This window comes from Nerophis ophidion, linkage group LG03, assembly GCF_033978795.1.
Source record: "Nerophis ophidion isolate RoL-2023_Sa linkage group LG03, RoL_Noph_v1.0, whole genome shotgun sequence".
NCBI lineage: Eukaryota > Metazoa > Chordata > Actinopteri > Syngnathiformes > Syngnathidae > Nerophis > Nerophis ophidion.
In genome coordinates this window covers 68,650,147-68,677,242 of record NC_084613.1, presented here as the reverse complement: position 1 = coordinate 68,677,242, position 27,096 = coordinate 68,650,147, and the positions used below count along the sequence as shown (strand labels likewise).

Below are 27,096 nucleotides of genomic sequence, written 5' to 3'. Positions count from 1 at the left end.
GGCCAGATGAAGCAATCAGGACCACCTCATATACAAAAGGCAGAGACCTAACCCCGCGGCCACCAAACCGGAACCCCTCAACGCCTTGACTGCGCCTAGAAATTCTGTCCATAAAAGTTATGAACAGAATCGGTGACAAAGGACAGCCTTGGCGGAGTCCAACCCTCACCGGAAATGTGTTCGACTTACTGCCGGCCATGCAGACCAAGCTCTGACACTGATCGTACAGGGAGCAGACCGCCACAATAAGACAGTCCGATACCCCATACTCTCTGAGCACTCCCCGCAGGACTTCCCGAGGGACACGGTCGAATGCCTTCTCCAAGTCCACAAAGCACATGTAGACTGGTTGGGCAAACTCCCATGCACCCTCAAGAACCCTGCGAGAGTATAGAGCTGGTCCACAGTTCCACGACCCGGACGAAAACCACACTGTTCCTCCTGAATCCGAGGTTTGACTATTTAGCGTAGCTTCCTCTCCAGTACACCTGAATAAACCTTACCGGGAAGGCTGAGGAGTGTGATCCCACAATAGTTGGAACACACCTTCTGGTCCCCCTTCTTAAAGAGAGGAACCACCACCCCGGTCTGCTAATCAATCAATCAATGATAATTTATGAGCATTAGAAACAAAATTGGACAATCCATTCTTTCCCTCTGTGAGTGATTCCTGAACTGGGTCGATACACACACATATATATCCATCCATTTCCTACGCTTATTCACTTTGGGGTCACTGGTGCCTATCTCAGCTACAATACATACATATACATATATATATATATATATATATATATATATATATACACACACACATACATACATACACACACACAGAATCACTAACAATAACAATTAAAAAAAAGCAAGACTGACACTCTGCTTTGCATTATCACTGTATTTATTTAGAACACATTTTTTGCTGTATAAACATACAACAGTTCATACTTTCACACTGTTCCATGGAAACAACATTTTTATGACCGTTTTTAATTGCGTTTTGGCATTCAAGCAACAATCCAACACACAATCCTGCCTGGTTGGTTATGTACCATTACTGCAGAAGAAAAATGCGTGTCTTAAAAAAGGAGCAATATAATTCCTTAGACGCAAGCGTTGATTAAAGTAGTCTGGCAGAAACTGGTTTTGATTTGTTTGAAGGTTTCTCTTAATCGTCATGCTTCAGCTTCCTGATCTTTCCCTTATGGCGATCAATCTCTCGCTGCAAGCGTTCAATCTCCTTTTTGTGGTGGTCAATTTCCTCCTGGTGGTGTTGCTTGAGTGCATCCAGCTGCTCCTTCTCCTTGCGCCTGGTTGTGCAGGTATGGTAAACATACAGGTGATGTGGGAGAGGACACTTGCAAAGGACCAATGGTGCAAAATCAAAACAAAAACACGTACCTGAAGTACATTTCCTCCTCTGCAGCCTGCTTCTTTCCCATGGCTCCACCTGCCTCTCGAATGGACCCACCTGCTCCTCCGCCTTTTCCTGCACCTTTGCCTAGCTCACCAAGCTACAATGAGAGGGGCCAACCCACGGGAAAATATTGAAAGCGAATCAACAATGGGAGAGGTTTAAAGGGAAAGCCATAGAGTAGGTATGTGTGTATTCGCTGCTGGCTGGATCTCCACAGTGGTCACTCAGAATGTTACGCTGAATCATTCTATTATGAGTTGCGTTTGTGTTGTTGTCCCCACTATACACTAAAACTGAGGACGTACAACACATATCCTAGTTTAACCAGAATGTCCAAATTTTTAGATTGGAGAAGTATTCACGCCACAAAGCTGACAAATTTTGGCAAGTTTTCACTCAACATAACTCCCCTGTGAATAATCTACGGTGAGTATAACATTAATTGGAATTCCTATCATAATATAAATTACATATTAATCAGGGATCCAAGTGAGAGGAATTTGAAAATATCAGCCTGGGGTCAAGAAAATCCTTTTTGGAGTTTACATTTTTTTACCATATTTATGATATTTACTACATACAAAGTCTGTAAAAATGCAAGAAAACTTACCAATGGTCTCTATCTTCTCTCTACTTTTCATGACTGTACCAAAGCATCAATAGTTAATTGTTTTTGTTGAGAAAATATTTTCACCATATCAATATTAGCCTTTTCAAAATGTACATTAGTTCAATGTTTTGTTGAGAACATATTTTCACTCCATCACAATAAGGAAATTCATAAACACATGATAATCAATGGCTATATTTGATAATTATTGTAATTGTAGGACCTCAAATATTTTGTTGAACAAGTCATGGACGTTAGATTGCATTTATGGCGTCTGCTACAAGTTTGTTAGTTCAATTATAAACATGAAGCTTTTTGTTACATCTTAATAAATTCATGATTATACTTTATAGCGCTTTTTAGGCAACTTTGGCCATGCAGCACTAGATCTAGTGCAAGTTAGTGGGTTTGGTATTGTAAATCATGATTAAAATCATGATGAGATGTATAAATGAATTGCATTTTATTTAAGTAACTGATATATTTCCAAAGTAAACAGTTACCTTGTACAGTTTGGGAGGGTCTGTTTCGGTTATGTACTTACGACCAGGCAAGCGGCAAAATCCCACATTCTTCACCACTGAGAGCGGTTGATCATCTAATACCATAAATTCCATTCGTGTATCGCACGCTGGAAATCTCGCAAAACCATTTATTTTTGCTGGAATTAATCAGTTAGGGTTTGTTGTTGTTGTCCCACCGTGTTCGCTTTAGCCGCGGTTATTTCATTGTGTGGATCTGCATGGCGGGCTTTCAGTGTTTATGGTATTATGTTTTAGATATGTTCCACCCCCTTGAAACAGAAGTATTGCAAAGTTTGCATGTTGCCGTTCGATTTGTTGGCTGCTCGAGTTTGTAATATTGCCACATCACATCACGATGTTTGCTTTGGTAGGGCAGTCTTTCATTGGTGCAGTGGTCTTCCATTTCCAGGTGCAGAAAGAGGCGCAGAAGAAGTCAATTCTGAGTAGCAACATTAGCATGCCAGAGGACTTATTGGCTTATGTGCGCTCTATATAAGTCAGAGACCCAATTTTTTTTTTTCAAAATACGTATCAGTATGGTATCGGAGATTCCTTTACAAGTACTCATGATACCAATACCTCCAAAAACTGTCTTGTATATTTTAGGGATTCTTTGACGTACCACTACAGTTTGAGAATCACTGGGGGAAGAAATAGCAGAATTCCGCTAAATAGCGGACATCTGGAATCCCTGATTTATGTGTGATTGGACCAAATATATTTTGAATTGATCAATTTGCAAACTGCCTGGCCGTTTGTTTTGTGGCTCAAGTCGAGTCCAAGTAGCCATGTTTACTCAAATTTTCTATCAATTCTAACGCTAAAAAAATACTTATATCACTGGGATAGACTTTGTGATACATGTCTAATAATGCTGGTTTTCTGTTAATCAATTTTTTTATTTTTATTTTACACATATTTTATTTGTTATTTTATTTCAGACAATGACAGAAAAAGTACAAGTTAGACAACATAATAATAATTATTGCAAAAGGGAATGTACAAAAAGTAAACATTATGACCCAGTTTTGCCTTAAATTGATTTATACATTGAGCTTCACCGTTACATCATGGTGGCATTACCACAGGTAACAATAATTATTACACTGAAACAATAATTTGTAGCATTAATTTATGAAGAATGAACAATACCAACAATAGTAAGGGACAAAATACCAACAATGGTAATGGACAATATATCAACGATGGCAAGGAAACAGAGCACATGTTAACACAATGAGAGAAAGTACAACAGCAATTTAAATAAAAAAACCTCATCAGTGCTGCAAGTGGTTCTGGGTATTTGTTCTGTTGTGTTTATATTGTGTTACGGTGCGGATGTTCTCCCGAAATGTGTTTGTCATTCTGGTTTGGTGTGGGTTCAAAGTGTGGCGCATATTTGTAACAGTGTTGTGAAGTGAAGTGAATTGAATTATATTTATACAGCGCTTTTCTCTTAGTGACTCAAAGCGCTTTACATAGTGAAACCCAATATCTAAGTTACATTTAAACCAGTGTGGGTGGCACTGGGAGCACGTGGGTAAAGTGTCTTGCCCAAGGACACAACGGCAGTGACTAGGATGGCGGAAGTAGGAATCGAACCTGCAACCCTCAAGTTGCTGGCACGGCCACTCTACCAACCGAGCTATACCGCCCCGTTAAAGTTGTTTATACGCCCCGTTAAAGTTGTTTATACGCCCCGTTAAAGTTGTTTATACGCCCACCCTCAGTGTAACCTGTATGGCTGTTGATCAAGTGTGCATGGAATCGCTTGTGTGTGGAAAGCCGTAAATATAATGTGATTGGGAGCTGGCACGCACAGGCAGTGTCCCTTTAAGGTTTATTGGTGCTCTGTACGTCTCCTTACGTCCGTGTACCACTCCATACAGCGGCGTTTTAAAAAGTCATACATTTTACTTTATGAAACAGATACCGATAATTTCCGATATTACATTTTAAATCATTTATCGGCCAATATTATCGGATATCTTTAATCAAAACTATGAATGAACATATTTAGAGTTTATGTACTTAAAAGCCTACTGAAACCCACTACTACCGAACACGCAGTCTGATAGTTTATATATCAATGATGAAATATTAACATTGCAACACATGCCAATACGGCTTTTTTAGTTTACTAAATTGCAATTTAAAATTTCCCGCAATGTTGAAAACGTCGCGGTATGACGACGCGTATGATAACGCGTGCGTTTGACGTCACCGGTTGTAGCGGACATTTTTTTCCAGCCCGATCCAAGCTATAAGTAATGTGCTTTAATCGCATAATTACACAGTATTCTGGACATCTGTGTTGCTGAATCTTTTGCATTGTGTTCAATTAATAATGGAGAAGTCAAAGTAGAAAGATGGGGGTGGAAAGCGGTGTATCGCAGTTGCCTTTAGCAACATAAACACAGTCGATGTTTCCTTATTTAAAATTCCCGAAGGTGAAGCTTTACTATGGAACAGAGCGGTCAAGCGAACATGGATCCCGGCCACATGTCAACCGGCAGGTTTCGGTGAGAAAATTGTGGTAATAAGTCAGCTCTTACCGTAGTTATGAGCGGAGCTTGCGTCCTCCTGCAGCTGCGGACTCTCTACCTCCTCCCACCGGAGACACTGGCGGTCACCACACCCGTGGCCGCACCCGTCCGACTTTCAGGTACCATATAATCTCACTAAAACACTAGCAACACAATAGGCAGATAAGGGATTTTCCAGGATTATCCTAGTAAATGTGTCTAATAACATCTGCTCCCACTGCCCTCGCCTTTTTTTCTCTAGTCGGTCACTCTCACTATCCTTATCCATAAATCTTTCATCGTCGCTCAAATTAATGGTGAAAATGTCGCTTTCTCGGTCCGAATCGCTCTCGCTGCTGGTGGCTATGATTGTAAACAATGTGAGAATGTGAGGAGCTCTACAACCAGTGACATCACACGCACATCGTCTGCTACTTCCGGTACAGGCAAGGCTTTTTTATTAGCGACCAAAAGTTGCAAACTTTATCGTCGATGTTCTCTACTAAATCCTTTGAGCAAAAATATGGCAATATCGCAAAATGATCAAGTATGACACATAGAATGGACCTGCTATCCCCGTTTAAATAAAAACATATCTTTTCAGTAGGCCTTTAACATAACAGCCACCCTTTGCTCTGATTACTTTTTTGCACACTCTTGGCATTCTCTCAATGAGCTTCAAGAGGTGGTCGCCTGAAATGGTTTTCACGTCACAGGTGTGCTTAGGATAGGATAGGATAGATCTTTATTGTCATTGCACAAGTACAACGAAATTTCATTTCGGCACAGTCCCACTATGAGCAGGCATACGTTACAGGGGGGACAAGACGAGACCGCCAAAGGATCAGCCACTTACGGCATTCCTTAAAAAGGTGAGAAAAGGGTGACATTGGGAGAGGGGGGGAGAAAAAAATATCAGTCTAAGGCTAGACCCTCAGGAGGGGTCCAGACTGAGTCCAAGGAAAACAACTTCACATATCATGGCACACATTAAACAATAGTACGTATATCACAACAACTTGCAACAGAGGGAGGGGTGGGTTTGAGGAGACACCGCTGCCGCTATATAGCGCTGCTCAGCCATCCACAGCCCCAGAGGAATTAAAGCTCATCGAGAGAATGCCAAGAGTGTCCAAAGCAGTAATAAGAGCAAAGGGTGGCTATTTTGAAGGAACTAAAATATAAAACATAATTCAGTTATTTCACTTTTGTTAAGTACATAACTCCAAGTGTTCATTCATAGTTTTGATGCCTTCAGTGACAATCTACAATGTAAATACCGTATTTCCTTGAATTGCCGCAGGGCATATATTACGCGCCTGCCTTGAATTACTGCCGGGTCAAACTCGCTTCCCAAAATAATTAGCGCATGCTGAGTATTACCGCCTGGTCAAACTCGTGACGTCACGAGTGACACTTCCCCTGTCGTCATTTTCAAAATGGAGGAGGCTGATTTCAATACCGGTCATTTGAAATCGCGTAAAGGGAAGAAGATTAAGAGCTATTCAGAAGGATTTAAGGTCCAAGCTTACATTACACAAATGTTTACTGCATACCTTTGGTAAGTGCCAGAGTGAGAAGATGTCTCAAAATAATTAGCGCATGCTTACTTTTACCGCATGCTTTTGGTAAGCACAGGAGTGAGAAGAGGTTTTAAATCAATTAGCGCCCGGGCGGCAATTCAAGGAAATACGGTAGTCATGAAAATAAAGAAAATTAATTGAATGAGGAGAAGGTGTGTCCAAACGTTTGGCCTGTACCGTACCTACATAGGCGTAGTCAAGTCACAATGACATTTGTAACAATTTATCAACTTTAATCCTCATTTTACGACGTGTTTGTAGGCAATTATTAGTTAACATCACACGTGTCCCATTAGTTACTACTTCAATTGTAAAGGCACACGTTTATAATCAAGCTGCTAGCCAAAATATTGATAAACACAGCACAACCACGCTAGAAAAATCAATGTTCTAATGCTAATATGGGCCTGGCGAGGTCTTCTGTACTTACCTGATCTGATGCCATTCTCAGCTGTAAATTGAACAAACCGCGGATGTTAGGCCTCAAAAACCTCGCCATGACAGCAGAAGAGTGCAAGACAACAATGACGACAACAGCTGCGCCTTTGCCCTTGTCCTCAAATAAACGCGAGCAGAGGACGGTACCATTGTTGGCCAAACAGCAGGGGTGCGCGGAAGCAACCATTGATTACGTGCTTGACGGAAAACGTAGACTAATGTCACAAAAGTCACTTTCAACTTCGTCGTTAAACTACTGGAAAACGGAACCATTTAAGAAAACAATGTTTCATTCGTAAGTGGTTAGAGTTTATGTAGAGAAAAACACCCCCGCCCCCTATTGGCTAATGGAACGTCTCATACGTACCGGGAGACGCAGCACGTTCACCTGCACTTTGACCTGACGTTTTATGACAAATTTGATAACATTTTCAGAAAATTATGTTATATTTGTATGTTGAAAACATTTTGAAAATTAATTTTACCTTTGCAACCTCATTACAGTATTGGCTAGGTTTTATATTCATAAACGTAAGTTTCTCAATACCCGACCTGTTTTTGTGCCTTTAAAAAATAATATGAACTCTACGTTAAAACACTCCTTACCTCTAACAACCAAAAAGCTGTGAAAACGATCATGCTGTGTTCCAAATTTAAGTTATTTACTGAAATTGAGTGAGCATATATGGCTTTGCACTTTGTTTTATATACACCGTATTTCCTTGAATTGCCGCCCGGGCGCTAATTAATTTAAAACCTCTTCTCACTCCAGCGATTACCAAAGGCATGCAGTAAAAGTAAGCATGCGCTAATTATTTTAAAACGTCTTCTCACTCCGGCACTTACCAAAGGTATGAATTACAAATTTGAGTGTGATGTAAGCTTGGCAGGCGGTAATACTAACCATGCATGCGCTAATTATTTTGGGAAGCGAGTTTGACCCGGCAGTAATTCAAGGCAGGCGCATACTATATACCCTGCGGCAATTCAAGGAAATACGGTGTGTGTGTGTTTATATATATATATATATATATATATATATATATATATATATATATATATATATATATATATATATATATATATATATATATATATATATATATATATATATATATATATATATATATATATATATATATATATATATATAAATGGTGCTTCAGAAAGCACCGACACTCCACAACAACACATATTTTGCCGATTATAATTGCTGGTTGGCAAAAAAATATTTTTAACACAAATAGGTGAAATTACATAATCTCCCACGGCACACCAGACTGTATCTCACAGCACACTGTGCCGCGGCACAGTGGTAGAAAAACACAGGTATAATGCATCCATCCATCCATTTTCTACCACGTGTCGCTGGGGGCCATGTCTTCTTTAATAAATATGGCACATCCACCTCCTTGCCCATCTTCCCTATATTTATGTAGTGTTATGTATCCTTTTACAAAACCCAAAAGAAATGAAGTTGGCACGTTGCCCATCCATCCATCCATTTCCTACCGCTTATTCCCTTTGGGGTCGCGGGGGGCGCTGGTGCCTATCTCAGCCTCAATCGGGTGGAGGTGGAAGGCGCTGTACACCCTGGACAAGTCGCCACCTCATCGCAGGGCCAACACAGATAGACAGACCACATTCACTCTCACATTCTCACACCAGGGCCAATTTAGTGTTGCCAATCAACCTATCCCCAGGTGCATGTCTTTGGAAGTGGGAGGAAGCCGGTGTACCCGGAGGGAACCCACGCATTCACGGGGAGGACATGCAAACTCCACACAGAAAGATCCCGAGCCTGGGATTGAACCCATCTACTCAGGATATTGGTATTGGGATGCAGACGCACTAACCTCCTCTGCCACCGTGAAGCCATTGGCAAGTTGTGTAAATCGTAAATAAAAACAGAATACAATGATTTGCAAATCATTTTCAACCTATATTCAATTGAATAGACTGCAAAGACAATATATTTAATGTTTGAACTGAAAAACGTCTTTTTTTTTTGCAAATAATCATTAACTTAGAATTTAATGGCAGCAACAGACTGCAAAAAAAATTGGCACAGAGCCATTTTTACCACTGTGTTACATGGCCTTTCCTTTTAACAAAACTCAGTAAACGTTTGAGGAGGCCAATTTTTTAAGCTTTTCCGGTGCAACTATTTCCCATTCTTGATTGATGTACAGCTTAAATTGTTCAACAGTCGGGGGTTTTCGTTGTGGTATTTTAGACTTCATAATGCGCCATACATTTTCAATGGGAGACAGGTCTGGACTACAGGCAGGCCAGTCTAGTACCCGCACTCTGTTACTAACAAGCCACGCTGTTGTAACATGTCTTGTCTTGCTGAAATAAGCAGGGACGTCTATGAAAAAGATGTTGCTTGGATGGCAACATATGTTGCTCCAAAACCTGTATGTACCTTTCAGCATTAATGGTGCCTTCACAGATGTGTAAGTTACCCATACCTTGGCCACGGATGCACCCCCATACCATCACAGATGCCGGCTTTTGAACATTGCGCCTAGAACAGTCCGGATGGTTTTATTCCTCTTTGGTCCGGAGGACACGATGGCCACAGCTTCCAAAAACTATTTGAAATGTGCACTCGTCAGACCACAGAACATTTTACCACTTCGGATCAGTCCATCTTAGATGAGCTTGGGCACAGCAAAGTTAGCAGCGTTTCTGGGTGTTGTTGATAAATGGCTTTCACTTTGCATAGTAGTTTTAACTTGCACTTACAGATGTAGCGACAAACAGTAATTACTGATAGTGGTTTTCTTAAGTGTTCCTGAGCCCATGTGGTGATATCTTTTACACACTGATGTCGCTTTTTACTGCAGTACCGCCTGAGGGATCCAAAGTCACGGGCATTGCCCCCCCCCCCCCGGGCTGCGGGACAAATTATCAAGCGGTGACCGGTCCGCATTTACAAAAAGGTTGGGGACCACTGACTCAATCAACGATTTGATTCATTACTTTAGTGTTTTATTTGACCATATTCAAACACAGTGTCACTGTTCAAACTGTATGTAATGTAATATCAAAAATATATGTTAAATAAAACATCTGCCTTGTTTTTAATGAATACTTAGGCCTACTTCGCCGCTGTATTTTAATGTTGGTCATTATGGTGGTACTTGTAATAGCCAAGTATTTTCTGAAGTGGTGCTTGGTGAAAAAAGTTTAAGAACCACTGCTTTACAAGACTGTGATGTTGGAAAGCCACAGTACTTGAAACACAATGTGGTGAGGGGACGAGTGTTTTTGGATACGCTTTAGAAATTTATATTTTTACACTTTTAATTCTGTTTCTAATACTGTCTACTAATGTGTCCATTTTGTGTATGACTAAACAAAGAACAAATGAAAAAGAAAATCAATCCATTTTCTACCGCTTATTCCCCTTGGGGTCACTGGTGCCTATCTCAGCTACAATCGGGCAAAAGGCGGGGTAAACCCCGGAAAAGTTGCCACCTCATCGCAGGGCTAACACAGATAGACAGAAAACATTCACACTCACATTCACACACTAGGGCCAATTTAGTGTTGCCAATCAACCTATCCTCAGGTGCACGTCTTTGGAAGTGGGAGGAAGCCGGAGTACCCGGAGGGAACCCACGCATTCACGGGGAGAACATGCAAACTCCACACAGAAAGATCCAGAGCCCGGGATTGAACCCAGGACTTCTCAGGACCTTTGTATTGTGAGGCAGACGCACTAACCCCTCTCCTACCGTGCTGCCCTGAAAAACAAAATGTATCACTTTAAAGTGTGTGTGGAGTTTGCCTTCTAGTGGGTTCTTTGGACCACCACACACTGTAAGGAGTTCCCGGAATTCAGGGTATAACACTGCTTTATTTTGATAAATAGCAATAGGCTTCTGCTTTCCAGCACAACGTCTTTTCCTCCTGCGTTCGCTCATCAGCACCTCCAACTCCAACCACGTGTCTCGGCTCGGCTGCTGCTAATAAAGGCAACAGGTGATTAGATAACAAGGCCCACCTGGGCCATCTACTTACCTGTCGCCGTCTTCGAGGCCGGTCCTGGCACACCCCGTTCTGCAGCAGGCCCACAGGCCACGCCCGCCTCCACAGTTTGTAAATATGAGACACCATAGAGTGGAAGCCCTAATTTTGTGAATTTGACATCCAAAAATATATAATTGGATGTTCAGCTGTTAACACTTTTTTTTTTTTAATGTCATAAAAAATGCTAATATTGTGTTGATACAAGACATTTTCTTCAACCCCACTTGCAGAAATTGACTTAAGTATGTGATCTTTGCATTTAATTACAGGGAAAATGTGGATAAATGAATAGTTTTATTCAGCAAAGAAATTTATGCTCTTGACAATGTCTCAACAAGGAACTTCCCAGTCCCTCCCTGCCTATAAAGTCTGCCAATAAATACATTGCCATGCAACACTGGGCTTAATTCAGCCTCCCGAAATCAAACGTAGGAACTACCAATTTAATCCTGTAAATCCCTTTCAATGTTTTTTCCACCCTTGTCATTATGCTAGTCATCAGTGCATGTATATTGGACCCCAGTTAGCAAACAACAGATCCCGTCACACATAAACAAAAAAATTACAAAAATCTACTCCAAATTACAATTGCAGCACTGCTGCATCTCCAACAGGGTCAAGTATCAGAACAGTTAGGAAGCAGATTTTGTCATATCAGTACGGCCCAATGTTTCAGTATTATTACCGTTGTTGATTTGGAACACAAATTGTGCCACCAGAAGCAAGTAGGTGCACCCTCAGAACATATGTAACGTTTGGTATGTTGTACAATATGTCATTTGGCACACCCAGTTGACAAAGGCTTGTGTAACACCCACAAGTGCTGTTCTCAAAAGAGATATTAAGGGTGCATTGTGCTGTTGTTTTTGGTGTTTAAAACAAACAAAAGAACACAAATACTGCCATTAAATGAAAGTACTAAATCAGAGTAAGGGGGGACAAACAGGATGCGTTACAGGGTCAGGAGAGGTCTGCGGAGGCCCTTGGAAGGAGGAGGCAGAACACGCCGCTCCTCCTCGCAGCCCCGTCAGTCCTGCTTGACGTTGCCCAGCGCTCTGAGACGCTCCAGCAGTGGGGGGTGCGAGTAGTGCCACATGGAATACATCCAGTCGGCCACCGGGAAGCCCAAGTTGTCCTTGTTCAGCTTGATGAGGGCTGAGGAGAGCTCAGGGGCTTTGCCCATGTCGCGCGCAAAAGCATCCGCCTGGAACTCGAACCGGCGACTCAGGATGGTCAGACAGAAAGACAGGAGCTGCAAACGAGGACAATAAAGTATGAGGACTGAAGAATGTTTTTGGGGGGGAAGTGTGTACTAAGACTAGTAATTACAGTGCTCTGTCAAATTTGCACATCTCTGTCGTGCTATATGCCTTAGATACAGTAGGTGTTTATTTCTCGAAAGCCACGAAAAAATGTTTCTCAGCTACTGTCCATATGGGGCGTGCAGTTGTAATACACTTTTCCACCTCTTGTGGCAGTAATGACAATCTTAAACAAACAGAAAAAGTCTGGAGCTAAAGTCAGACAGAAGTTTATTTAGCGCCAAAAATACGACAAAAGTTGTGAAGCTGTATTTTTATTTCCACTTAACTGTATTGACAGTTTAAAAAACAATATCAATTAGTTTATTTATTTTAGCACAACATACAGTAATTGCATACTTGAGGTTAGTTTTCGTCAGTTATTCATGAGTCCCTTTTAATGCAGTATAAATTTTGACTAAAGCGGTTAAGCTGTATTTTCATTTGCACTTAAATTTTTTTTGTACAGTTTAGTTAAGAAACCTAATTTATTCAGTAAATAATTTAGTTTATTTTTCATAACATAATTGTATATAAATGTACTTTTTGTCAGTTAATAATGGATTCCTGCTTACGTAGTATATTTGGTAGAATAACGCATGGTTTCATATAATTTGACAAGGTTGTAAACTGTAAGTAGGATAGATATAATTATCCATCCATTTTTCTACCGCTTGTCCCTTTAGGGGGCGCGAGTGGTGCTGGAGCCTGCAAAAAAGAATGAAAGTCCAACAACCCCTTCCAGACACACAAAAACATGATCACAAAATGAACATTTGACATCACTTTTGTCTTTATTGAAGATTCCCGTTAGCTAAACGGCAATGAGCGGAGAGCCATGCGGATGCCACTTTCATTCATTACTACAATTTTTTTCTTGAATTCAATAGTCACCTTATTAAACAAAGTACTCACACTTGCAACTTTCTTTAGCCTCATAACTAATTATTTTGCAGTCAAATATTTAACAGAAAAAGTACAAAGACTGAATTTATGAATTATCAATTTACAATACATGGAAATTTTTATTTGGGCATTCGATTCTGCGGATTGGTATGTGAGCAAACGGACTGGTTTGTTAACTACAATGTTTGGCCGTAAGATAACCGGGGCGGCATATGAAAACTGGGGAGTTATTAGGGGAACAATCTTTGCAGAAAACTGAATCATATGGAAAGTGGGGTGTAAGGTAGAACCATATAACTTTAATAGTACACACAAACAACCATAATACACAAGATGTGCTCTTTTCTGCCTAGCGACAGACAAAATGTATTCATTCCTGTAGTACCTATAAAACATTACCAGGTGAAAGCATCAAATTGTGAATACTTTACATATATTATTGTTTAGCTGCTTTTTAGTCTTATTTTGCCTTCTGGTCTAAGATGATACTTAAAATATTGCCTGTAGAGTTACTAAAGCATATAGTCAAGTGATTTCCAGAACACCAAGGACCAGGGGCCTGGAATTCTTTCTTCACTATTATTTGGTATTGCTTGGATTTACATGACTTACTTATTAGATACACGTGGTGGTCAAGCCAGCGTCTCTTACCAAAGGGTACTAGGCGCCATAGCGTTTCTCAAATGAAAATGCCCTATAATTGCATTATTTTCGCTTGTAAAAACTGTTCAAATTGCGAAAAGGATAAACATTTTCTCGAGAGGAACTCAAACAGAGTGGATTGCAAGATTTTACGAAGAGACAAAGGAAACAGAAGCACGCCCTTCAGTCCAAGAGAGCAGAGTGGGGTGGCATAGCTCGGTTGGTAGAGCGGCCGTGCCAGCAACTTGAGGGTTGCAGGTTCGATTCCCGCTTGCGCCATCCTAGTCACTGCCGTTGTGTCCTTGGGCAAGACACTTTACCCACCTGCTCCCAGTGCCACCCACACTGGTTTAAATGTAACTTAGATATTGGGTGTCACTATGTAAAGCGCTTTGAGTCACTTGAGAAAAGCGCTATATAAATATAATTCACAAAAAAAACCCCTCACAGTTGAAGAACGCACGAGTTTGCAGTGATCACTTTGTTTAATGTTTGAACTACTTTTAAAGGCCTTCCTTAACCCCATTACTACCGACCACGCAATCTGATAGTTTATATATCAATGATGACATCTTAACATTGCAACACATGCCAATTCGGCCGGTTTAGTTTACTAAATTACAATTTTAAATTTCCCGCGGAGTATCCTGTTGAAAACGTCGCGGAATGATGACGCGCATGATGACACGTATGATGACGCGTGTTTATGACGTTATTGGTTGGAGGGGACACATTAGCCCAGCACCACTTACGGCTAAAAGTCGTCTCTTTTCATCGCGCAATTACACAGTATTTTGGACATCTGTGTTGCTAAATGTTTTGCAATTTGTTCAATTAATAATGGAGAAGTCAAAGTAGAATGATGGAGGTGGGAAGCTTTAGCCTTTAGCCACACAAACACGGTGTTTCCTTGCTTAAAATTCCCGGAAGTGAAGCTTTACTATGGATCAGAGCGGTCAAGCGAACAAGGATCCCAACCACTTGTCAACCGGCAGGTTTCGGTGAGAAAATTGTTGTAAAAAGTCGCCTCTTACCGGAGATCTGCGGAGCTTGCGCCGTCCATGCAGCTGCCGTGACTTCACTCAAACACTGGCGTCAACCCACCAGTGGACACACCCCTACGACTATCGGGTACTATTCAACTCACTAAAACACTAGAGACACAATAGAAAGATAAAGGATTTCCCAGAATTATCCCAGTAAATGTGTCTAAAAACATCTGAATCGCTCCCAATGCAATCGCCTTTTTTAAATTTTTTTATTTGTTTATTTATTTAGCCTTTAGCCACACAAACACACAGTGTTTCCTTGTTTAAAATTTCCGGATGTGAAGCTTTACTATGGATCAGAGTGGTCAAGCGAACATGGTTCCCGACCACTTGTCAACCGGCAGGTTTCTGTGAGACAATTGTGGAAATAATTCGCCTCCTACCGGATATCAGCGGAGCCAGAGACCTCCTGCAGCTGCTGTGACTTCTCTCAGAGACTTTAGCGTCAAAACATCCGTGGCCACACCCCTCCGACTATCAGGTACTATTTAACTCACTAAAACACTAGCAACACAATAGAAAGATAAGGGATTTCCCAAAATTATCCTAGTAAATGTGTCTAAAAACATCTGAATCGCTCCCATTGCAATCACCTTCTTTTTTATACCTTAATTTTTAATTTTTTTTAGTCATTCAATCTAAATTTCCTCATCCACGAATCTTTCACCCTCGCTCAAATTAATGGGGAAATCGTCACTTTCTCGGTCCGAATAGCTCTTGCTGCTGGTGGCTATGATAAATCAGTAGGATTTAAGGTCCAAGCTTACATCACACTCAAATTTTTACTGCATACCTTTGGTAAGTGCTGGAGTGAGAAGAGGTTTTAAAATAATTAGTGCATGCTTACTTTTACTGAATGCCTTTGGTAAGCGCAGGAGTGAGAAGAGGTTTTAAATCAATTAGCGCCCCGGCGGCAATTCAAGGAAATACGGTAGTTATATTTTCATTAAGACAGGTAAAATCATGCGTAGTCTTAAACGGCGCGTGCAACAATGGCAGCTGGAGCACAAGCTAGTTGAATATGTCTGGGAACGTGACCAATGGATAATCTTTGATATCACTTGAAAAAATGTGTGTATAAACTATAGGGCTCTATTCCATTGCATAGTTGGATTTTTTGCAATCTGGGCCTGGTTAACCACCACTGTTTTTCACTTCCAGGATGAAGTCACGCAGCGGAATACAAGCAATATTCTGGAGAATTTTCACAGTGATCCAAGTTCCTCTATTCAATAAAAGCATGTTCGTCTTTTTAGGAATTTGCTGTAAAAAGTTTTTCTCCCAAGTTTTGAATTTAACTCTGAGAACAGTTTTGTGTTATTCCCGGGCCAGTTTAATATCCCTGTCCTAAGAGTTTTATGATAGCGACAATATAGAAAAAAAACTAATTAAGTGTACAATTTGTCCGGTGGGAAGAACTGCTTTGAACAGAGAACAACTTGAAAGCCAAGCACTGTAATGAAGCTGAAAAGTCACCTCATTGTATGGAGCAAAGATGAACTGGAAGATAATCATCAAGCCGATGAGTGTAGGCTGGCTGTCATTGAAGCCAAATGCCACAAACAACTCCTTACGTCCAATAAGAGCAGCAAACAGGGAGAAGCACAGGAAGGAATTCATCTATAGAGAGAAAACGGAGCACATGTTTGCACCATTCGAAAATAACAATGAGTTAGGAAGTTGATTGGTCACCTGACTTATGACAATGTTCTTGACCGTATGACCGAGCTTCCAATGACCCAGCTCATGACCCAAAACAGCCAGGATCTCAGGGTTGTTACATCCTTGTTTCTTGTTCTGTAATAAATGCATTATTTCTTTTATTCCTCAATGCCATTTGTCTATACAGGTTGTAAGAGACAGGATTAAAGGTTGTGTGCATGAGTGTACTGGAGTGTGTATGAGAGAAGAAGGGTTGTGTAGTCGTACTTTAGTTGATCACTACAGCTCCGAACCACGCACAAAGCTACGCAACATCACACTGCTTGAGCTAATGATCACATCTGATTGCTGTGACGAGTTTTACAAAAAACACACAAAGTGTAGTCTGGATGTTGACGTCTCTGTCAATACAAACTCCAAGAACACACTTGGACCAGTCAGTGGTCATCGCATTTGTCTACTTAAGTAAGGTAAGTCCGCCTTTTAAACACAGGCCTCGTAACCTTAGGCTTGACTTTGGGTTCACTGTCAGCTTCCTCGCCGTGTGCCTGCTCGGTCTTGGTCTCGTCAGCCTTGTTGAGGGGGGAATAGTCCTCCAGCAGGGTGTCGAAGAGCACGATGCGTTTGTTCTTAAAGAAACCGTAAAAGTATGCGTTGCTGTGTGAAGAGCGCTTGGAACCTAGAAGAAACATGGACAACTATCAGACACAAAAGCACCAACAGGACCCATTTCTTATCGTTTGTTTACCTTCAACGACATAGACCTTAGTGAGTGGGAAGTCTATACTTTTGGCCATGGCCTCAATGTCTGACTTGAGCTCTCCTTCAGGCAAAGGAGTGAATTTGTCAAACAAGGGAGCGATGTAATCGGCGTAGATGGTGACCAGGACCTGAGAGCAGAAAGAGAAGAGTGTTTACTTTGCATTTTTAAGGTTTTAAGGGCCCCTCTAACAACATTGGCACTTATTTCATAGTTGTGAGTGTGGAAATGGGGTTAGTAGTTTGTCTACGCACAACATGCAATACTTATTGCACATTTTTTTTTGGGTTGTGTTTACTTTTGTAACTGTATGTACAAATGGCTCCGCTGAAGTTGTAGTTGGCTTCATCAGCTCTGTTTTTTTTTATTGTCTTCTTTGTGTTTTTTGTGAACTTTTTGTATCTGCAATGCGACCGATCCAGTGAGACAGAATGTAATCTTACAATTTTCCATGGCAAAAGAGAAAGAAGAAGGCGCTCAAAAGTACGGTAAGATTACACTTTTCAAAACGTGCTAGCTCAACATGGTCTCTGATTTTTGCAGATGATGTGGTCCTGATGACTTTATCTGGCCAGGATCTTCAGCTCTCACTGGATCGGTTCGCAGCGACTGGGATGAGAATAAGCACCTCCAAGTCCGAGTCCATGGTTCTCGCCCGGAAAAGGGTGGAGTGCCATCTCCGGATTGGGGAGGAGATTTTTCCCTAGGCGGAGGAGTTCAAGTACCTAGGAGTCTTTTTCACGAGTGAGGGAAGAGTGGATCGTGAGATCGACAGGCGGATCCATGCGGCGTCTTCAGTAATGCAGACGCTGTATCGATCGGTTGTGGTGAAGAAGGAGCTGAGCCGAAAGGCAAAGCTCTCAATTAACCGGTTGATCTATGTTCCCAACTTCACCTATAGTCATGAGCTTTGGGTTATGACTGAAAGGACAAGATCACGGGTACAAGCGGCCGAAATAAGCTTCCTCCGCCAGGTGGCGGGGCTCTCCCTTAGAGATAGGGTGAGAAGCTCTGTCATCCGGGAGGAGCTCATAGTAAAGCCGCTGCTCCTCCACATCGAAAGGAGTCAGATGAGGTGGTTCGAGCATTTGGTCAGGATGCCACCCGAACGCATCCCTAGGGAGGTGTTTAGGGCACGTCCAACGGGTAGGTAGGTAGGTAGGTAGGTGGGTAGATGGATGGATAGATAGATAGATGGATAGATGGATAGATGGATAGATAGATAGATAGATAGATAGATAGATAGATAGATAGATAGATAGATAGATAGATAGATAGATAGATAGATAGATAGATAGATAGATAGATAGATAGATGGATAGAACTTTATTGATTCCTTCAGGAAAATTAAAATTCCAGCAGCAGTGTACAGAGTTGAGATCAATTTTTAAAAAAGTAAAAATAATGGGGGTTTAAATGGAAACAAAATAGAGAAATATTACAATAGGAATAAAAAATAAAAAGCAACAATGGGAATAAAAATATAACAGTAAAATAAGAATATAACAAGACAAAGTAGGCAGTAGTGACCATGTTATGAAAACGTATTGCACTGTTATTGTTTTGCATCCCCTGTCATCCTAGTACCCCACAGCCCCCGCCCCAGAGAGGAGTTGTACAGTCTAATGGCGTGTGGGACAAAGGAGTTTTTGAGTCTATTAGTCAGGAGGCCACGGGAAAGACCCAGGACACGTTGGGAAGACTATGTCTCCCGGCTGGCCTGGGAACGCCTCGAGATCCCCCGGGAAGAGCTAGACGAAGTGGCTGGGGAGAGGAAAGTCTGGGCTTCCCTGCTTAGGCTGCTGCCCATGACCTGACCTCGGATAAGCGGAAGAAGATGGATGGATGGATGGACATTCTGTCTAAATAAATAATAAGTAAAAAGTAGCAACCATGATGGCATCCCAAACTAACAGTAGACAATGTCTTTTTTTTTTACTCCTACGCTCACTCATCCGTTTCACCGTCACAAGCACCGAAATTTGCATGCAAGTTGCGCGAACTATTAATCGTTTTTTTCAATTATTATATTTTTATGTATGTGAGAAACCAAAATTTGAATCAAAATGAGATTAATTGTCCAGCCCTAATATGTGAATCACAAAACTGCTTGGCATTTTTGCATTGATTTTTAAAGGGAAACTTGAAAAAAAATGCAAACTGCTTTAATGTAATTTGCCATATTGTAAATGCAAATACGTGTCATGTTGTTGGTTCTGTCTTGGAAATATTTTACTGGTTGTTGGAAAAAAATGGGAGTTGTGTTATATTCAAGTCAATACTGTTTAATAAAAAAAAAAATAAAGAAAGAACCTGGAACAGTAAAAATGCAAGACTCACCAGAGAAACAGCCAGAGTGAATAGCCAGGCGTAGATAAAGAAGTATTCTCCCCCGATCTTGATGATGTACAAGAGCAGTGACGTCACAGGCAGCAGGATGCACTGAGTTACCGCAAACTTCTTCACGGCATCTTTGATGAAGAACCTTAGCGTCTAGGAGCAAAATCAAGCCAGTCAAACGGCCATTACATAATACAATATGGAATATAAAGTGTATAAAAGATACCTCTAAAGTTAGATCACCGCTACGAATGACTGTGAGACCTGAGTGCATGTTTTGTTGATTGCACATTATCTTATTATAACCCTTTGGCCTGGTTAAGATTAGAGATGTGCCGATAGATCAACCACTGATCAGTATCATCCGATTTATATAAAAAAGTATGTGATCGCCATTGCCGATCACCAAAGCCAAGCCCCTCTGGTTGACAGTATTTATCTTCAGTTCCCAATCTAGCAGCTAAATATGTGTCTTCATACATGGTGTGGAGCCTTTGCCCTATGCTAATAATAATAACCTCCATTATGGCAAATAAACTGCATTTCTAAGTATCTTAAGTATCATTTTGAAGAATCATTATCACTGGAGGACGAGGCAAAACATCTTACACAAATGAGAGCAAGCCATAAGCAGGCATGCTAATAGCTAAACTTCAGGCTAAGATGGCTTTAACAAACACCAAGAAATAAGAGTAGATGGAAGGTAGAGGTTAAAAGTTGGAACTGTACCTGCTGGTTAAATCCATGTTTCTCCTCAATGACAAAGGTGTTGTACACACTCCAGGGAAGGCCAGTTAAGGCACTGAACAGGGTGGCGAGAGTCAAAAAGACAAGCGACTGCGTAATTTCATACTCCAGACCAAATCCGAAGTGCTTTGTGACCGTACCGGCTACGTCCCACAGAAAAGGGATTCCACCCAGGAGCAGGATCAGCTTGACGGCAAAAAATAAAAGCAATTAATTCCTTAATAATGACTTTTAGGAATCTTAGAAGGACATGGTAGAGAAGTTTCTTACGGTTCCTTCTGTTTCAGAATAGAGTCCGGACCAGAAGCTGAAGTTGCTTTTATCCAGCTGATAAAGTCGGGACTTCTCAAATGTTTCGGAGTCTATAATCTTTATGAGCTCTTGAGGCACGTGAGTGATTGACCTGTATATCTTTCGCTGCAGGGGTGACAGAAATTACAATTAATATTTTATCAACATTATAATCAAAATATATTTTTACATAAAATAATTTATATATAAATAAAAATACAATTATTTATAAAGCAGACGTGTCATGCTCGTTTTCACTGACGGCCACATTGCAGTTATGGCGGCTCTCTTACTGTAAATTAAGAAACAGTATCACTGTAAAATTCTGGCGACTGAGCTGCCTGTTTTTTACCATAAAATCTTAAGTTGATGTTTTTACGGTATTTTGAAAACTATAAATGGAACAAAGGTGTCCACCCCCCCTTTTGTAACCGTAAAATTCAGCCGACTTTTGTTTTTTGAGTGTCACTTTGATGGATAACTTGCTTTAAAATACACCTGTGATATATACAGTACAATATACCATTTTTTTAAACAATTTAAATAAACACATTAGATTGTGAGTAAGTTGTTTGAAGTAGTTATATACCTAATTTTCCAGACTATAAACCACAATTTTTTTCCCCAAACTTTAAACCCTGCGGATTATACAAAGGTGCGGCTAATCAGTGTATTTTTTCCCTAATAGCTAAATTATGATATGGATTAAACAAGGAGGAGGGAGGATAAAATCAAACTTTATTAGAAAAGAAAAGTAAGATAAGTAATAACATCTGAATCGCTCTCATTGCCCTTGCCTTTTCTTTTTTTTTCTTAGTCCTTCACTCTCATTATCCTCATCCACGAATCTTTCATCCTCGCTAAAATTAATGGGGAAATAGTAGCTTTCTCTGTCCGAATCGCTCTAGCTGCTGCTGGCTATGATTGTAAACAATGTGAGGATGTGAGGAGCTCTACAACCCATGACGTCACACGCACATCGTCTGCTACTTCCGGTAAAGGCAAGGCATTTTAATTAGCGACCAAAAGTTGCGAACTTTATCGTCGATGTTCTCCACTAAATCCTTTCAGCAAAAATATGGCAATATCGCGAAATGATCTTGTATGAAACATAGAATGGACCTGCTATACCCGTTTAAATAAGAAAATCTCATTTCAGTAGGCCTTTAAGGTGACAGTATCCAAAACGTGGCACACACTTTTAACATTTTGTAAACTTGAAGACATATGCACCTGTGGAAAGGGTGACTGGCAACACTAAATTGTCCCTAGTGTGTGAATGTGAGTGTGAATGTTGTCTGTGTTGGTCCTGGTATGAGATGGCGACTTGTCCAGGGTGTACGCCGCCTTCCGCCCGATTGTAGCTGAGATAGGCACCAGCGACCCCAAAGGGAATAAGCGGTACACAATGGATGGATGGATGGAAGTTTAATTTAAAAACATTCATTCAATGCTTAACATATACATTTGTTCCCATTGTACGTACAAATGATTGAGTAACTTACCTGTCTGTGTGCAAGATAGTCCTCCCATAGATGGACCAACGCCGAAAACACCAAAACAGCATAAAATATCTGTTTTTCCACAGGTAATTCCCATATCATGTCAAACATATTTGCTTATTTTCTGTAAAATGGCGTTTTTGATCTGGAAGTCGCTACCTTGACAGGCTAACAGCTACGTTACCGCTGCTGCTCTCCTTTAACCGCTAACGTCGCTGTGCGTAACTCGCAATACTCTGTGCCGGTTTTAAAGGACGGGGGTCGACATAAAAAAACAAAAACATGTACCAGGATTATTTGTTGAGTTAGTTTAAAAGGACAGCTTCTACCGCCAATGAGTTTCCATTTCGCACACGACAGAAAATGTCAGGGCAACATTAAATCGAGTCCGTATAGGAACAGATTCGACACCAAAGGTTCCGGATGTAAATGCACAGGAAAACCAGCAAAAGACTTGTAATGACTCCACGATTATTGCTTGAATTAATGTGTTCATAGCATAGAACTGTAAAACTATACTGCAAAGCACTTTGATATATTTTTGCTTTTAATACCTCAGGCAGTGTCTTTCAAAAATTTGATTCTATTTTACTTAAGTGGAAGAACTACACCAGGGGTGTCAAACGTAAGGCCCGCGGGCCGGATAAGGCCCGTAATAGGTTTTATCCGACACGTAGCATGAGTTTGCGAAGTTTAAAAATGAGCCGAAATGTTTTGGATGAAAGAAACGGCTGTCCTAAATGTGTCCAGCTCGGTTGGTAGAGTGGCTGTGCCAGCAACTTGAGGGTTGCATGTTCGATTCCCGCTTCTGCCATCCTAGTCACTGCCGTTGTGTCCTTGGGCAAGACACTTTACCCACCTGCTCCCAGTGCCACCCACACTGGTTTGAATGTAATTTAGATATTGGGTTTCACTATGTAAAGCGCTTTGAGTCACTAGAGAAAAAGCGCTATATAAATATAATTCACTTCACTTCACTTCACTAGATCAGTGGTTCTCAACCTTTTTTCAGTGGTGTACCCCCTGTGAACATTTTTTTAATTCAAGTACCCCCTAATCAGAGCAAAGCATTTTTGGTTGAAAAAAAGAGATAAAGAAGTAAAATACAGCACTATGTCATCCCTTTCTGATTTATTAAATTGTATAACAGTGCAAAATATTGCTAATTTGTAGTGTTTTTTCTTGAATTATTTGGAAAAAAAAACTTGTTGAAAAATAAACAAGCGATTCAATTATAAAGATTTTTACAGATAGAAGTAATCATCAACTTAAAGTGCCCTCTTTGGGGATTGTAATAGAGATCCATCTGGATTCATGAACTTAATTCTAAACATTTCTTCACAAAAAAAGAAATCTTCAACATCAATATTTATATTACATGTCCACTAAAAATCTAGCTGTCAACACTGAATATTGCATTGTTGTATTTGTTTTTCACAGTTTATTCACATTCATATTTTGTTGAAGTATTATTCAATAAGTATATTTATAAATAATTTTTGAATTGTGGCTATTTATAGAATATTTTAAAAAAAAATCTCACGCACCCCTTGATGTACCTTCAAGTACCCCCAGGGGTACACGTACCCCCATTTGAGAACCACTGCACTAAATGTCACAATTGCAATTATTTGTATCTTTGTAGATCAGGGGTCGGCAACCTTTACCACTCAAAGAGCCATTTTGACCCGTTTCACAAAATAAAGAAAACAATGGGAGCCACAAAACTCTTTCGAAATTAAAAATTAAATAAAACTGCATGCAGAGTTTTTTTTTTACTAAACCAATCAATCAATCAATCAATGTTTATTTATATAGCCCCAAATCACAAATGTCTCAAAGGACTGCACAAATCATTACGACTACAACATCCTCGGAAGAACCCACAAAACCAGAGGTCTCGAACAAGCGGCCCGCACCGTCATATGAAAATTTAATGACAGTGGGGCCCCCGAGTTTTATATGAAGTGACAGCATCACACTTGCCAACCATCCCGAATTTTCCGAGAGACCGAAAGTCAGATCAGCCATTTTCGCGAATGTTTACAAAATTTCCCTCTATTAACAATAAGGGTAAGCTATGATGGTGCTTCCTTTGACGCCCTCTACAACACGTCCATTCAGCTTGCCAGCCTAGTCACACGTTGTACGAGGCTTCTGCTGACACACACAAACGATTGCAAGGCATACTTGTTCAACAGCTATACAGGTTACACTGAGGGTTGTGATCTAAACAACTTTAACACTCTTACTAATATGCGGCACACTGTGAACCCACACCAAACAAGAATGACAAACACATTTCGGGAGAACATCGGCACTGTAACACAACATAAAAACAAAATAATAAATACCCAGAATCCCATGCATCCCACTCTTCCGGGCTACATTGTACACCCCTAGCACCAAATCCCCCCACCATTCCTGTGCGTCGGTTGAGGTGGGCGGGGTTGGAGGGGGCGGGGTTTGGTGCTAATGTAGCCCGGAAGAGTAGAGATGCATGGAATTCTGGGTATTTGTTATTTTGTGTTTATATTGTGTTACAGTGCCGATGTTCTCCCCAAATGTGTTTGTCATTCTTGTTTGGTGTGGGTTCACAGTGTGGCGCATATTAGTAAGAGTGTTAAAGTTGTTTATATTACAACCCTCAGTGTAACCTGTATAGCTGTTGACTAAGTAAGCGTTGCAGTCGCTTTCGTGAGTCAAAAGAGGCTTTACATAAGTTGATCAGTCGACACGCACATCGCGTGATGTAAAAGCGGGCGCGACGACATGTTGTAGAGGAGGTCAAAGACATTGCCATCACTGCACACCCTCAGTATTAGTGATGGGATCGGCAGTTCTTTTGACTGTACTGAATCACTAGAATCAGTTCCTTAAATTGAGTCGTTCAAAAAATTTGTTCACCGAATCCCCCCACCCCCCAAAAAAATAAAAAATAGGTGGGGTGGGCGTGCGTAGTACAGTACAGTGCAGACATTCACGGGAGAAGCAGCAAATAGGGTGAACGCGAGTCCCTACACAGCTCTGTGCATGCAGTACACCAGGCAGTGAGTGACTGACACGGCGCCACAGTCAGCACAGTTCAGTTCGTGAACCTGAATCACTTCTGCAGCAGCAGTTCTGCGTGCAGGTCGGCGAATCATGAGTCAGTCAGTAACAGCTTTCCTAGCGGCAGATCTCGGTGTGTGTCAGTTCGCGAGGGTGGGGCGGAGGCGTGGTTGGGGGCGTGGTTAAGAGGGGTGGCGTATAATTCACCAACTGTATTTCGACAGCACCTACCAAATACACAGTAATAAAAACAAATGTGTTCTACTAACTGTACTGTGCTTGCTGGTTACAAAAAACAACAACAACACTTACCTTTCACTATTTGAGTAACGTTTGTTCTGCCATTTGCGTATTGGTGAGTGATCTCCGAATCTGGGAACATCCTTCACGGACTTGTTGTAGACACCCGCAAATGAAAACGGGATGTTGCTTCCAGCTATCAGCATAGCCATCTTTGTCTCAGCATAAGATACACCATCGGGTCTCCATTTTGCGAGGTGGGCCATAATACTGGGTTGTGAACGATGCTTCGCTGACCGTTCATGGCTGAGTATATCCGTTCGGCCGCCGTGTTCAATGGAGAAGTCTGTTCTACAAAATTTACAGGCAACATACCCTTTACCCTTCGAACTCTCCTGGATAAAGTGAAATTTTTGTTTCCAATCGTTCTGGAACTTAAAAGCTTATTTCTTCATTTTGCTCGTCGACGTTGTAATATATTGGGTTGGAGTCAATAACCAGGCGACGTGATGAAGTTACGTCTTTTTACTGTGGGCTTTAGAACAGACTCCCTAATGCATGTTCCTTGACCGCACTTAAATGTAGAATATATTTACATTCTATTCTATGTACAGTAGATGGCAGTATTGTCCTGTTTAAGAGGGTCACAAGATTGAGTCGGTCTGCATGGAGCTGGAGGGGCGTGGCCCCAACTCCGCCTGAATTTCAGGAGATTTTCGGGAGGAAATATGTCCTGGGAGGTTTTCGGGAGAGGCGCTGAATTTCGGGAGTCTCCCAGAAAATCCGTGAGGGTTGGCAAGTATGCCGCGAGGGGAGGAAAATCACTCGCGGCATTGGGGCGTGCAGAGCAGAGAGTTGTCGTTCACTGAGTGATTCATGTCGTTAATCCGCGGTGAACGAATCGTTCGCTCAGTCCCTCCCCTCCACCCCCATGATGAGTAGCTGGCTGCGTCGTTCGCCGACGTCGAGGGTTCAGTGATTCACAGAATGCGCCAGTTCCACCCATACCAGCATGGTCGCGGCGGAGCTCAACTGAACTGAGAAAGGAACGAATCAGTTCATGAAGTGATTCGGTTCAGTACATTCACTCAAAAGATTTATTCGTTCGAACGAATTGTTCGCGAACGATACAACCCTACTCAGTATTGTAGTCCGGGTGAAAATTGGACATTGTTGGTGATTTCTGAGAGAGGGATTTGGGTGATTTCTGAGAGAGGCACTAAAATCCGGAAACCTAACGGAATAGTCGTTGGGGTCGGCAATTTAGCAGCTGAGCCACATCAGAGGGATCAAAGAACAGCATGTGGCTCCAGAGCCGCGGGTTGCCGACCCCTGTTGTAGATGCTATTTATGTAAAAAAAATAAATAAAAAAAATAAGATGATGCATTGGTCGAGGAAAATGAACAAACTACATAAATAACATCCTGTAATTTGATTTTGATACCATGAATTGATTAACGTGGACT

The 27,096-nt window shown here is 41.1% G+C and overlaps 2 protein-coding genes across 2 annotated transcripts; both read right to left on the bottom strand.

The window, feature by feature from the left end:
* Positions 1–883: 883 nt before the first annotated feature.
* On the bottom strand, positions 884–7,299 carry atp5if1b (ATP synthase inhibitory factor subunit 1b). The gene is made up of 3 exons (XM_061895934.1): positions 7,090–7,299; positions 1,402–1,514; positions 884–1,310 (listed from the first exon to the last, which is right to left on the bottom strand). Exons 1-3 carry the CDS (start codon positions 7,282–7,284, stop codon positions 1,169–1,171), a joined length of 450 nt encoding a protein of 149 aa, XP_061751918.1. The 5' UTR covers positions 7,285–7,299; the 3' UTR covers positions 884–1,168.
* A 4,114-nt stretch (positions 7,300–11,413) lies between these two features.
* Positions 11,414–22,751, bottom strand: zmpste24 (zinc metallopeptidase, STE24 homolog). Its single transcript, XM_061895933.1, has 9 exons — positions 22,342–22,751; positions 20,816–20,962; positions 20,528–20,731; positions 19,799–19,951; positions 17,447–17,588; positions 17,202–17,377; positions 16,729–16,833; positions 16,513–16,656; positions 11,414–12,390 (listed from the first exon to the last, which is right to left on the bottom strand). The coding sequence occupies exons 1-9, from the start codon at positions 22,447–22,449 to the stop codon at positions 12,166–12,168; spliced, it is 1,404 nt and encodes a 467-aa protein (XP_061751917.1). The 5' UTR covers positions 22,450–22,751; the 3' UTR covers positions 11,414–12,165.
* Between the last annotated feature and the right edge of the window lie 4,345 nt (positions 22,752–27,096).

Coding starts and splice junctions, on each gene's coding strand:
- zmpste24 (XM_061895933.1), bottom strand. CDS start 22,449: ATGTTTGACATGATATGGGAATTACCTGTGGAAAAACAGATATTTTAT. Junction 17,589..19,798: donor TCACTCTGGCTGTTTCTCTG/GTGAGTCTTGCA, acceptor TTCTGCTCTCAG/GTCCTGGTCACCATCTACGC. Junction 16,657..16,728: donor AGAACATTGTCATAAGTCAG/GTGACCAATCAA, acceptor TTCTCTCTATAG/ATGAATTCCTTCCTGTGCTT.
- atp5if1b (XM_061895934.1), bottom strand. CDS start 7,284: ATGGTTGCTTCCGCGCACCCCTGCTGTTTGGCCAACAATGGTACCGTC. Junction 1,515..7,089: donor TGAGAATGGCATCAGATCAG/GTAAGTACAGAA, acceptor CTCTCATTGTAG/CTTGGTGAGCTAGGCAAAGG. Junction 1,311..1,401: donor GAGGAGGAAATGTACTTCAG/GTACGTGTTTTT, acceptor CTGCACAACCAG/GCGCAAGGAGAAGGAGCAGC.